This window comes from Natrix helvetica (assembly GCF_964273705.1).
Source record: "Natrix helvetica genome assembly, chromosome: 1".
NCBI lineage: Eukaryota > Metazoa > Chordata > Lepidosauria > Squamata > Natricidae > Natrix > Natrix helvetica.
The window spans coordinates 233,941,747-233,955,425 of record NC_138548.1 but is presented as its reverse complement, the minus strand read 5'-3'; the positions used below and the strand labels follow the sequence as shown (position 1 = coordinate 233,955,425).

The window sequence follows — 13,679 nt, the reverse complement described above, 5'->3', positions numbered from 1 at the left end:
GCACGCCAGGTCCGCTCTAACCTCTTGTATGAGGTCGTAAATGAGGGGAGCCTTATGTACCACGGACCTGGCGTTAAGCGACAACAGCCGGAGACCAGAGTCCTGTAATCCCAGGCACCAGGGGGTGCGAGAAGGACGATGAGGGTTGGAACACGCGATCGCTCTTAAACAGCAAACCCACGTCCTCCGAACATCATTTGGCCCTCGGCCCCCACCATATCTGCGTCTCCCACAAACAGTAGAGATAGTGAACCCCCCAATGGAATGGCTTAATGTCTCCCCTGGAATCCCAACCCTTCCTAGCCCTCCCAACCCCCGCCCATTAGTTAGCTCTGGCCTGTGCCCTGGCAGACTCCCCCCCAAGCCTGTCTGAGCCATCCGAATCAAACCCCCCCTCCCCCTTAAAATTTGGTTTAAAAGCTCCTGTAAAAAACCCTTAAGAAGTCTCTTCTTCGCATGCCACCTCTCAGGATCCCAAGATCCGTCATTAAGGAAGCGTCTTGATAGGCCAGAGGGCCATCCCTGGGAAAGGGGGAATTCCCGGAGGGAATAAAGTTCTGTCGCAGTATAGCATAGAGGAGAGTGTGGCAGCAACCAAACGGGATGACATCATGGGGAGATGGAACGAGGAGATGACATGTCCATGGGGGTGGGGGCAGCCGGCAGTGTTCAAGGGGGTAGCAGGAAGCTTATGTCCATCATAAAAATAGTCGGTGTTGGGGACAATATATAAGGGTAACAGCCAGCTGTCCAAAATCGCAGCAGATGCTAGCTTGCGAGGTGGTGAAGCGGCCAGTGATGGCAGTAGCGAGGACAGCAGCGGGATCGGTGGCTGCTCCAACTCTGACTCCAACAGCTAAGCTCCACCCACGCCAGCCACACTCATATCCATCGCCAGGGCCGCACTCCGTTGACCCAGTCCATAATATCACAGGAGGCGGGGCCAAATGGCACAGTATGGTGGCCCAGGCAATAGCGGTAATACCGGGGGGGCACAACGAAGCCCCCCCACTCCAACCGCGCCCATGCCAGCTCCCAAAGCCATCTTCTGCTGGCATTAGTAGCCATGCCAGCTGCCTCAGCCACTCCCCACTGATCTAATTTATCATGTTCATAAGCAAGGAGGGGGGGAGCAACTGGGATAACACCACGGCGTGGGAAGCAGCAGCTGCAGAGACCCAAGATCGGGCGTCCCGCCGCAGCTGCTGACCACACCCACGCCGGCAGCCGCCAACACTCTCCATTCTCCTTTCACCGCTAACCGCCCCATTTCACTCACGATGTTCTGGCTATAAGGCAGGACATCGCAGCTCAAGGGTATCCCCTGAGGTCCCAGGAAGTTCTCATAGCTGGACCTGGAACCAACGATGGAATAGGGTACCCCTGCAAGCCCCAAGAAGGACAATCATCTCCCTGAAGCTCTCCTCAAAAGCGACAGGACACCATCTTGGGCATGCGTACTAAAATACCATATTAATAGGGCTAGACATTCATTATGATATATTTAACTGGAAACAATGGGCATGACACATTAACTCAATGTGATTATTTTTTAAATGTATATAATTTTAATAAAGTTTTAAATTACAACAGTTTTATCAAGATGACCACTGTTCAGGGCTGGGTTGCTGCCGGCATTACTGCCAGTTTGGTGAGCGCCCAATTTTGCACACACGCCCCTACTTCGCTCACACGCGCTTGCGCAGTTGCCCATAAATAGGTCTGCGCTTGTGCAGATCATTAAAAAATGGAAAAAATATGTGCCACACTAACTGGGGAACTGGTTCAGAAGCATGGCAGGTCTGAGTCGCTGCCGGTTCAGGCGACTCAGGATGGCAAACCCCTACTGGTTCGGCCGAACCGTACAGAACCGGTAGGAACCCACCTCTGCCAAGGTCATCTACAGTGGGGCCAAGTATGCTACAATCTCATTTAAAAAAAGAATTATATTATTTAAATAGGTATCTGTACAACTGATATAAAGAAGGAAGTCCATTTCATATGTTATATTAATGACATATAAGACTAAAGAAATGCAAAAGCTCAAATCTGCATCTACCTTTCCAGTAGACATATAGATATTTGGAAACTGGAGCATCCGAACACAAACATCATAAATTACCTTTCTCTCCAAAATGTTCATTTGGGGAAACCAGTTTATATAAAGGGAATCGGAGTCGATATGAGACTTCATCTTGAAATACAACTCCAATCATGTCCATTTCTTCCATTTGTGCAGCTTCCATGGATTTTTCATCTTCCATAGCTTCTGTCTCTACACCTTTAGCACAGAAATCTGGTTAATGTGTGTAATCGCATGCAGGAGTGACACAGAAAAAAATGTCTTGTTGTCTAGATGTTTGATTAAGTGCATCAACCTATATCATTCCATGAAGATATCCCAAAGGGCAGGACTTGGCAATTCAGTCAATCAATCAATCAATCAATCAATTATTCAATCAATCAATCAAGTTTTTATTTGGTCATAGACCAGCATGTAGGATACAGTTAATGAAAATAAAAATTTAAAAATGTGTCTATACTGTAAATACATGTTTTAAAATATCTGAAATATCTAAGAGGGGTTAGATCCTACAGCTTAAATTGCAGATTACTTAGCAGTACTTAGACAGAAAGATGGAGTCAGATTGATCCAAGAATAACATTTTAAGATAAAATTAATTTGAATGACTTGGGTATTTAATTAAAAAATGGAGACAATATGTCCTGCCATGCTCCTGGGATCCTAGAGGACAATGTGTTTCATCAACAAGAAGCAATGGATGGAACCTAATTAGGGAGAGAACCAACCTAGAACTAAGGAGAAACTTTGTGACAGAATAATTCAGTGGAATTGATTAGGTCAGACTAGAAGACATGAGCACATTTCCCCTTGCTTGAACAGCAGGTGAGCGCATGCAGGCATGCTCCATTCCATTTGTGCAAGTGGCAGGCGTGTGTGCATGCCACTCGTGCAAATGGAGCTGTGTGCATGCACACGCAAAAGCAGAAAAGTTGGGGAACTCTGGGGAAAAGAATAGGCGCTTCTGAATGTGGGGATTGTTATGTGACTGAGATATCTGGTAGTTGAAGACGATGTGCAGAGAGCCTCAAGAGGTGTTTCTAGGTAAGGCTGAGAAATCAGCTTGCAGCTCTGGCGAAAGCATGAATTACATTTACTAAAAAATATGCTTTTGTTAGTATACAGTTACTCCTTTTTCGGGGCGACAACTGGCACTGGCAACTTGGTTGTTAAGTGAAGCAGATGCAAACTGCAACTGTGCTTAGGATTTTGCTTCAGCTTTCTTTTGCTTTATAGACCTGTGAGGAGGATGAAAAAGTTACATTTTCATCATCATCATAACTACAAAGCATTGCTAAGTGTGGAAATTACTAAATGAGAACCTGGATTTAACAGGGAATAGACTACAGATAGGCAAATGGAAACTTGGGAGGAAAAGGCAATTTGCTTCACACAATAATGCCAAAATAACTATCAAGGTTCCGACTAAAAACCCAAACAAATCAGAACTGTGAGACTGGAATCTTCCTCAAAGAACTTCTTTCTTGAGTACCTCATGTTAGCACAATTAAAGGCAAAACCAACTCTAAATGTTTCCCGCTGCTTCAGTATAATTCAAAGAGTAAATGATTCCCTCCCCAAGTGTCACAGGTCACATTGGCCAATTAGGCACTCCTCTTCATCTGACACTTGTGGAGATGACCTTGGTTCCCATGGGAGAGTTCTGTGTTATGTCTAGCCAGGTATTCCAGCTTCTCCCCCACTTCTGCCTTCTGCCAGGTTCAGTTTCAAGTTGACAATAACACTAACATGTAGAGATACTACATACCACTATGCAAGGTCCATGCTTTCATGCTTGAATCAGTGTTCCATACAAATATATACAGGTAGTCCTTGACTTATGACCAGAATTGAGCCCGACATTTTCATTGCTAAGCAAAAAAGTTGTTAAATGAGTTTTGGCCATTTTACGACCTTCCTTGCCACAGTTGTTAAGTGCATCACTGCAATTGTTAAGTTAGTAACATGGCTGTTAAGTGAATCTGGTTTCCCTATTGCCTTGTTTCTCAGAAGGTCGCAAAAGGGGATCACATGACCCCTGCAACAGTCATAAATACATACCAGTTGCCAAGCATCCAATTTTTGATCATGTGACCAGGTAGTTGCTGCAATGGTCATAAGTGTGAAAAATGGTAATAAATCACCTTTTTCAGTGTCATTGTAACTTCGCATGGTCACTAAACAACAGTTGTAACTCAAGGACTACCTGTAATAGATGGAATTTGAATCACAACACACGTTGTAACTTGCCGTCTCTTGTAACCCCTCTACAGATATCTACAATTTGGTTCTCAAACACTATACTCCAGAGATCTGAAAGACAGCGTATGTATGTAAACTTCCCAAGATGGCGGCGTTCAGGTAGGAAGGTGAGGCTCTTGCTTGGAAGCGCCCACCATATCTTTACCTTGTTCACCCATCGCATCCCTGCTTGCTTAAGACTTTTCTCTGTAAGTAAGAAAATCAGTGGGAATCTCTGAAGCACTCTTGATCACCAAAATGTCAGAGTACAGGAGCGCCTGATAGCTGCGATCGCTCCATGAGGCTCCCTGAGAAGTGTCCGAGATTGGCTCCGTGAGAAGTGCCCGAGATTGCTGAAGCGCCGAAACACACCTAAACCAAAGCCGAAGCACCATAACACGCCAGAAAGTAATTGATCCCTGACCGCAATGAATCTCCGAGAGGCTCTGTGATGCCCTGTGAGGCTCCGTGTGAAGCACCTGATCGTCAGTGATCGCCAAGGCACTGCAACGCTCCTGAGCCAAAATGAGTGAGGCAAAAATCATTTCAATCAAAGGGCAAAAAATCCCTCTGATAGATCATCTTTAAACTCCCACTGAAATTCATGTGAAATAAATCCTTCAAACTCCAACCGGAATTGGTGTGTTTAAAAAATCAATTAGATGGTGTGTTTAAAAAATCAATTTTAAATCAATTTATAAATAATAAAATAAAAAATCATTTAAATCAAATCTCCTTTTAGCTCCCACCGAACTGAATTTCAATCTTCCACCATTTTAAACCGGATTGGATTTGAATTCTCAGCATCAAAAACACTCCAACAAAACATAAAGGACAGCAGAAGTTACATGAGGAAGTAAAAGCCAATTACTCCAAAAACCCTTTTATGCTAAAAAAAACCCTTTCATCATTACCCATTGTTTAAATGGCAGAATTTTTAATATTGTACTGTTTAATTAATTGATTTTCTAGCTGATTAATTAATTGTCCAGTTACTTAATAGATTAGTGTAATTGATTACAGCAACAGACCTATTGCTGATGGATTAATTACTATGAATATTACAGCTTTGGCTAATTTATTGAGCATATATTAATTAATTGAGCATCCATTACATTGATTAGTTAGTGTTATTGATCAGCATCGCATTGATTAGCTTAATTACTGCTTTAATGTTTAACTGATTAGCATATTTAATGTTTAACTGATTGATTGATTGCATGATTAATCATCAAGCAAATAAAAGATCAATCAATTCAACATTGGATACCAAGACAAAAAAGAGATTAATTAACTCAACATTGAATACAGGCAAATATTAGGTACTCAACTACATACCTATAACACAAATCTACCATGCCAAGAAAAAACTCCACTACCAAACAGCCAAGCAAACAACCAATCAAAAAGATAGACATCTCTACTAATGACACAAACGGCACCTTCAAATGCTTTCTATGTACAGATTCCTTCAAGGAGAATGAGAATACTATTAAATGCTGCCTATGTAACAATTATGCCCACCACACATGCCTGGGATTTACTGATAAATTAGTCCAATTCCTACAAACATCCCCAAATACACTTATTCATCTCTGCCCATCATGTAAACCCAATTTAGACAAATTAAGTCTCATGTTTGATAGGATAGACACCATGGAAACAAGACTATCATCCTTTAACAACACAGAAACATGTTTACTATCATCCCTTAACAACATAGAAACACGTTTAGCATCTCTTGAAAACAAAAAGTCAACTCAGACAAGTGAACATCCAGCAACTCAAAATCTTATCCCAATTCAACAACCTCAACCACAAACACAACCAGCCACCTACCAAGCAAATAACATCTCTTTACTAATCAAAGATGCCACTGAACGAGAACAAAAATGTCCCAATGCTATTTCATTTGGTCTTGAAGATACCAATGAAACTGATGATATTACAAAGGTACGCAACATCATCAGCAAATGTCAGATACCAACCATCTCCCCTGAGGAAATCATCAACATTTCCTGCAAAAGCCCTGAGTTCAACTATGGTGACAGCTCAGTGGCTCCATGCTTCTGCAGAAACGTCTGCAAAAATGAGACTAGCAAACGCAAATCCATACATACTATCAACTCAATTGCCAAAAGAAACTCCAACTATAACAAACTTCGCTCAAGGCCTGACCTATCCACACTACGAGTTCGCTCCCGTGAAGTACACGGTGAACTCAAAACATGCCAAGAAAAGGGAGAAACAGACTTATACAGTGACTACCGCGCTGACTGCATTAAAAGTAAGAATGATGTTCCACATCTCAACAACCACCACCCAAAAACCAATACTAGGTATTCAACTCTTCAACTCATTGTTCAGTTCAGTCTTTGTAAACAGTAATAGCTCATGTCCCACATTTCCCAATCGTACCACAACCAATAACAATGATCTACTAGATTTAGATTTTACAAAAGATCCTGTTGAAAGAGCACTATGCACCTTAAAACTATCTCTATCTATTGGCCCTGATGGAATATGTGCATACTTCTTTTAAAAAAACCCACAACCATCATAGCAAAACCTCTTGGCATAATCTATGAAATATCCTTCAGAACCAGCTCCTTCCTAACATGGTCACTACCCACAGCCATCCCTATCTTCAAAAAGAGTGATCCCATCCTACAAATTACAAACTCATTATGTTGTGTCACCTGCAAACTCATGGAATCAATCATAAACCAAACCATTACCCTCTACTTAGAAATAAACAACGTGCTCTCTAATAAACAATTTAGTTTCAGGAAAAATGTGTCCTGCAATCTGCAATTCTTACACTGTGAAAACTCAAGGGGAAAACAACTCAAGAAGCTTGGGAAATTTTGAAAAATGAGATTACAAAAGCCCAGTCTAGCACAATACCAATGAAGAAGAAAAATAACAGCTCCCAAAAGAAACCAGCATGGCTGCATAAAGAACTATCTGACAAACTGAAAGACAAAAAAGGTAAGTATAAAAAGTGGAAGGAGGGGGACATAACTAAGGCAGAATATCAGCAAATAACCCAAGCTTGTAAAGATGAAGTGAGGAAAGCTAAGGCTCAAAATGAAGAAAGGCTTGCCACAAAAGTAAAAATTAACAAAAAAAGCTTCTTCCAACATGCTAAAAACAAGAAAAAAGTTAAGGAAACAATTGGTCCATTGCTAGGAGAAAGTGGCAAGAAGGTGACAAGCAACAGGGAGAAAGCAGAACTTATTTAACTCATGTTTTGCATCTGTCTTTACACAAAGGGATAAAAGAGTCCAACCTATCAAAAGCAGCACCACAAAACTCAGATTAGGAACACAAATTGAAATAGGCAAGAAAATGGTAAGTGAGCACCTGTCTACCCTAGACGAGTTCAAATCACCAGGACCAGATGGATTACACCCCAGGGTTCTGAAGGAACTAGCAGACGAGATCTCAGAACCACTGAATTATATCTTTCAGAGATCCTGGAACACCGGGGAACTACCAGAGGACTGGAAAAGAGCTGATGTGGTTCCCATCTTCAAAAAAGGGAAAAAATTAGATCCAGGGAACTACAGACCTATCAGCCTGACCTCAATACCAGGAAAGATTCTGGAAAAAATAATCAAGCAACGAATTTGCAAACACCTAGAAGCAAACAAAGTAATAGCCAAAAGCCAACATGGATTTGTCAAAAACGATCATGCCAGACTAATCTTATTGCATTCTTTGATAATGTGACAAAATTAGTGGACCAGAAGAATGCCGTCGATATAGTTTACTTGGACTTCAGTAAGGCTTTTGATAAGGTAGACCATAACCTACTACTAGATAAAGTAGAAAAAAGTGGGCTAGACAGCATCACCACCAGATGGATTCGTAACTGGCTGACCAACCGCACTCAACCTGTAGTCCTCAATGGAACTGCATCTACATGGAGGGAAGTATGCAGTGGAGTACCCCAAGGCTCTGTTTTAGGCCCAGTACTCTTCAACATCTTCATCAATGATTTGGATGAGGGAATAAATGGGGAACTCATCAAATTTGCAGATGACACCAAGCTGGCAGGAATAGCCAACACTCCAGAAGATAGGCTTAAGATACAGAAGGATCTTGACAAACTTGAACATTGGGCACTATCTAATAAAATGAAATTCAATGGTGAAAAGAGTAAGGTTCTACATTTAGGCAACAAAAACGGAATGCACAGGTACAGTATAGGTGGTATCTTGCTCAGTAGTAGTAACTGTGAAAGGGATCTTGGAGTCCTAGTGGACAACCATTTAAATATGAGCCAGCAGTGTGCAGCAGCTGCCAAAAAAGCCAACACAGTCCTAGGCTGCATCAACAGAGGGATAAAATCAAGATCACGGGAAGTGTTAATACCACTTTATAATGCCTTGGTAAGGCCACACATGGAATACTGCATTCAGTTCTGGTCGCCACGATGTAAAAAAGATGTGGAGACTCTAGAAAGAGTGCAGAGAAGAGCAACAAAGATGATTAGGGGACTGGAGACTAAAACATATGAAGAATGGTTGCAGGAACTGGGTATGTTTAGCTTAAGAGAAAGAAGGACTAGGGGAGACATGATAGCATTGTTCCAATACCTCAGGGGTTGCCACAAAGAAGAGGGAGTCAAACTATTCTCCAAGGCACCTGAGGGTAGAACAAGAAGCAATGGGTGGAAACTAATCAAGGAGAGAAGCAGCTTAGAACTGAGGAGAAATTTCCTGACAGTTAGAAAAATTAATCAGTGGAACAGCTTGCCTCCAGAAGTTGTGAATGCCCCAACACTGGAAGTCTTTAAGAAGATGTTGGATCGCCATTTGTCTGAAACGGTATAGGGTATCCTGCCTAGGCAGGGGGTTGGACTAGAAGACCTCCAAGGTCCCTTCCAACTCTACTATTGTATTGTATTGTATAAAACATATGGACTTCACAACTCGACCAAGGTAAAGCAAATTAATATAGACTTTTGTAAAGCCTTTGATTCAATAGTACACGACAAACTACTTCTAAAACTAAAATCTGATGGCATCTGTGGTTCCCTGCATAAGTGGATAGATGCATTCCTATCAAACAGGCAAAAAGTAGTCAAAATAGGAAATGCCCTATCAAACGCTGAACCTGTTAATAGTGGTGTCCCCCAAGGTAGTGTTTTAGGACCCACACTCTTTATACTTTACATAAATGGCCTCTGCAATCATATTATAAGCAACTGCATTCTCTTCACTTCTGATGTAAAACTATTTAACACCACCAACAATGCTGCAACCCTTCAAAAAGACCTTGACTATGTGTCAGAATGGTCAAACAATTGGCAACTTCAAATCTCAACCAACAAATGCTCTGTCTTACACATTGGCAAAAAAATCAGAACACAAAATACAAGCTGGGGGGACAGAACCTTGTAGACGACCCTCACTCTGTCAAGGACCTTCGAGTACTCATATCTAATGATCTAAGTGCCAGAGCCCACTGTAATAACATTGCCAAAAAGGCATTAAGAGTTGTTAAACTAATCTTGCATGGCTTCTTCTTTGGTAATATTGTACTGCTAACCAGAGCATACAAAACATTTGCTAGACCAATTCTCAAATACAGTTCATCTGTCTGAAACCCGCACTGCATATCGGACATTAATACAATTGAGTCCAGAGATATTTCACGAGAAGAGTCATCTGCTCCTCTCTCACAACAGAATACCTTATGCCAGCAGACTTGAAATTTTGGGATTAGACAATTTAGAACTTCACCATCTTCAATCTGACCTAAGCGTAGTACATAAAATTATCTGCTACAATGTCCTATCTGTCAATGAATATTTCAGCTTCAACCACAACAGCACACGAGCTCATAATAGATACAAACTTATGGTAAACCGCTCCAAACTTGATTATAGAAAATACAACTTCAGCAACAGAGTGGTCAATACCTGGAATGCACTACCTGACTCTGGGGTTTCATCCCCAAATCCCCATAACTTTAACCTTAGACTGTCTACTGTTGACCTCACCCCATTCCTAAGAAGTCTGTAAGGGGGGTGCATAAGCGCACCTACTGTCCCTGTCCTAATATTACCTTGAATTCATATTCATTTCGTATATTCATAATAATGTCTATACTTATATCTGTTATCTAATTCATGCTTGATGAAATAAAATAAATAAAAACAAATAAATAAATATGTATTTCTGTCTGTTTCTGTTTCTCTGTATGATTTGAGCCAATTAATGGATCCACTGTTGTTGTTTGTTTAAAATGTAACATGCTAAAATGGGTTGTAGGCAGGACAAAAAACATACAAGTGAGCTTCAGATTACATTAAAATTTGATTGATTGCCCTTTTAATTTTGAGTCTTGAGAGTAATTAAAAGAAACAAATTAATATTTTCGAATAGACATAGTTTCAATTACAAACGGAAATCTATTCCCAGCACAGTAGAATTTGGGTTTAGAACCCTTTCTACTTCACTCAGCTTTATTTTTGGCACAGTGAAGTTGGAATAGAGAAGGACTCTTGGAAAACAATGCTTCAAAACCTAGGTAATTTATACAATGCTTAAATCCTAAGAAAAATGCTCATAGCTAATAATAATCTGCTTTGAAAATAACTCATTGATAGCAAAATACTTTTCCTGCAGAAACAAATGTTTCTTGGTATTGAAAGAAAAGATGGGTATACCTTTCAGGATAGATATTGTTTTTATTTTGTCCATTATTTCTTTTGCCAAGGAGTTATTTGGAGTATAAGCAATTTTAAGTTCAGTAGCATTCAAGGAAAGTTTCCCAAGGACGGCAAAAGGTACTTCTTGAGGAGGTTCGATGTGTAGAATGCTTGTCATTATTATTGTTGCAAGGAGAAGACCCAAGGTGGAGAACCATTCCTGGAGACCACAAATCAGACATACATCTCAGCAAGGTAATAATGCAATATTATTAATTGGCTTGGAAGCATAATGTTGGGGAAGCCTAATTAATATTCAGCATTAAGAACTCGGAATGATAACTGTAGGAGATGACCAGGCTGAGCCCGAGGGAGGGGTCAAATCTCAAATGTGAGTGGACTTGATTTTATGACCATTTTTAGGATGGTTATGAAGCAAGTCACCACAGTCATTAAGCAAATAATGCAGTTGCTAAGCAAACCACATAGTCACTAAGCAAATCCAGCATAACCCATGATCATTGTTTGTCATTTTCTGCCAGCAAGAAACATTGTAAGTTGTGGTCATATGGCTGCAGAAGACTGCAAATGCTCATAGATGGGAGCCATTGCCAAGCACCCTAAATACAATCACTTGAGAGTAGGATGTGAGCAGCAGCTGTAATTTCAAGGATGCATGTTAAGTATCTTTTTGAAGCCCATTTCAGCTTTGACTGGTCATTAAGTGACCCCTTGTAAAGACCCCTTGAAATTTTGGTAGCCTTCAACCTATCCACATGTTAAGATCTGCATAAACAGAAAAAGGCATTAAGAAAATAGGATGTTTTCCCATAAATGGTTGACACTTTGCACTTCTGTGTAGCTGTTTCGAGCTAGACTCTCTCTGGTTTGGAATAAAAGAAGGCACCAAAGGATAAACAGATGGATAACTTTAAAGAATCCCAGAACAATACTTTTCGATAACCATGTAGAGCAATGAACACAAAGCGAGCTATTCTTACTTCCATTGTAGCCATTTTCTTGACATTCTCTTTAAAAAGGCAGAAAGAATATCAGAAGAAAACAAACAGAACTGGAGCTCCTTTTAAAGCCTCATTTAATGGTGTGTACTTGCCTGAAAACTCTGCATTCTCATTCTCCACTTCAACATTACATTTTTCCATAAGAGCGCAGCAGTCTGTTGACACACACTTCTTTGTCTTATGTGCGGTTTCTGCATTTTAAAATCCAAAAGGGACCTACAGAGAGATGTTGACAATGAGCCCTCTGAGCAGTGGATGCACAAATTAAACACGGCAATTCCCCTCCCCTTCCTTCTTTATTACATAATGCTCTGTGTTTCATGAACCAATGAATAGAGCTGGGCAGAGAGTTGAGCTGACATCATTGGAGAAGGTTCCGGTTTTTTTTTTTAACTAGCTATAACATCAAAGAAAGAAAGAAAAAACCGATCATCAGATACTTGCATAATACTCCTCTCCGTTTGCAAGCCCCAGAGATTTTCAAATCTCTAGGACATCTTTATTTAAAACCACTCTTAATTATGAATAAACAACCCATTCACACATTTTTGAATGTTGTACTTACTAAAACCCCTAATATTCCAGAAAGTTCTTGCAAACCATTTCATCTGAACAGAATGAAGCAATGATCTATGTCTGTATACAATATATTTCTCTAAGCAGATGAAATTATACTGCTAGAGTATAAAGTGTAGCAGTTGGGCAGGCTTTTATTATTTTCAAGCAGAATCATTTTTAATAAGTTAAAGCACAGATACCTTGATATCCAAATATTATTCCGAGTAACTGAGTTCTTAATGAATTCAAACAATAACTAGGGTATTTGTTTTACTCAACAAAACAAATTAAAGAACATCAAGGCAAATGCAATTTCAAGATATTGTTGTAAAAGAAACAGTGAAAAGATAACATGGGTAATGGATAGGCACACACAGGCTTAACGGTAATAGCAGCTCTTTATTAAGTACAACAATTGAGAACAATCCAGCGAAGGTTGAGTCTACAGCAGCCCTTTTATAGGGAGCTGTCAGACTCTTCGACAATAGGATTAAACCTCTGTTACCGCCGGAACAGAGGACCTTGGTGGAAACCACTGTAGTTAGAACAAGTATCTAACACCCCTTCCCTCTTGGATGGAACAATCCTTCTTGTTACATAGTCACGCAGGTAGGCGGGCCTTTGGGTAGCTCTGCCTGACCTGCGCAGTTCAGTATGAGGGGTTTCCTTGGACAGGTCGGACGGACCTGTTTGCTCCGCAGCTCCGCTTGGTGGAAGCTCCTAGAACCTCTCACAGGCCATGGCTGGAGCTTCTAGAGCCAGTTCGCTCGGAGCTTGCTGCGGGCCTGCAACATAACCAGATAAATTTCCCGGTACCCTCGGACTTGAGCTGGCCATGGAAGGAATGTGTGTTTGCTCCGTTTGGGTAGGGCTTTGGCTAACTCATGCAGGAGTTATCTCTGGCTGTCTAAGAGTGCAGTTGGAGAGGCAGCCATGGAGTTGGTCAATATGCCTTCTCCAATTCCTACCGTCCTCGAGCTCTAGGAGGTAAGAGCGAAGGCCGGTGATACCTATCACTGTGGCAGGAATCCACAGAGTTCCCCCAGCGTAGTTGTGGGCGTATACCTAATCCCCAACGCTAAATGTCCAAATCTTGCTGGTGGAGTCTGGG

General features: G+C 41.0%; 1 protein-coding gene across 3 annotated transcripts in view; it reads right to left on the bottom strand.

Moving 5' to 3' along the window:
- The window catches only part of LOC309399135 (ABC-type organic anion transporter ABCA8-like), a 106,831-nt gene extending 94,572 nt beyond the window's left edge, over nt 1-12,259 (bottom strand). For 2 of the 3 annotated variants that reach the window (XM_081966657.1, XM_081966656.1), the window contains exons 1-3: nt 12,103-12,259; nt 11,007-11,208; nt 2,123-2,281 (exon numbers count right to left, since the gene is read on the bottom strand). In XM_081966657.1, coding sequence (XP_081822783.1) covers nt 2,123-2,281; nt 11,007-11,208; nt 12,103-12,207 — 466 coding nt within the window. In that variant the 5' untranslated portion in view covers nt 12,208-12,259. The remainder of the gene's footprint in view (nt 1-2,122; nt 2,282-11,006; nt 11,209-12,102) is intronic. The other variant, XM_081966658.1, reaches the window with a different exon arrangement.
- Between the last annotated feature and the right edge of the window lie 1,420 nt (nt 12,260-13,679).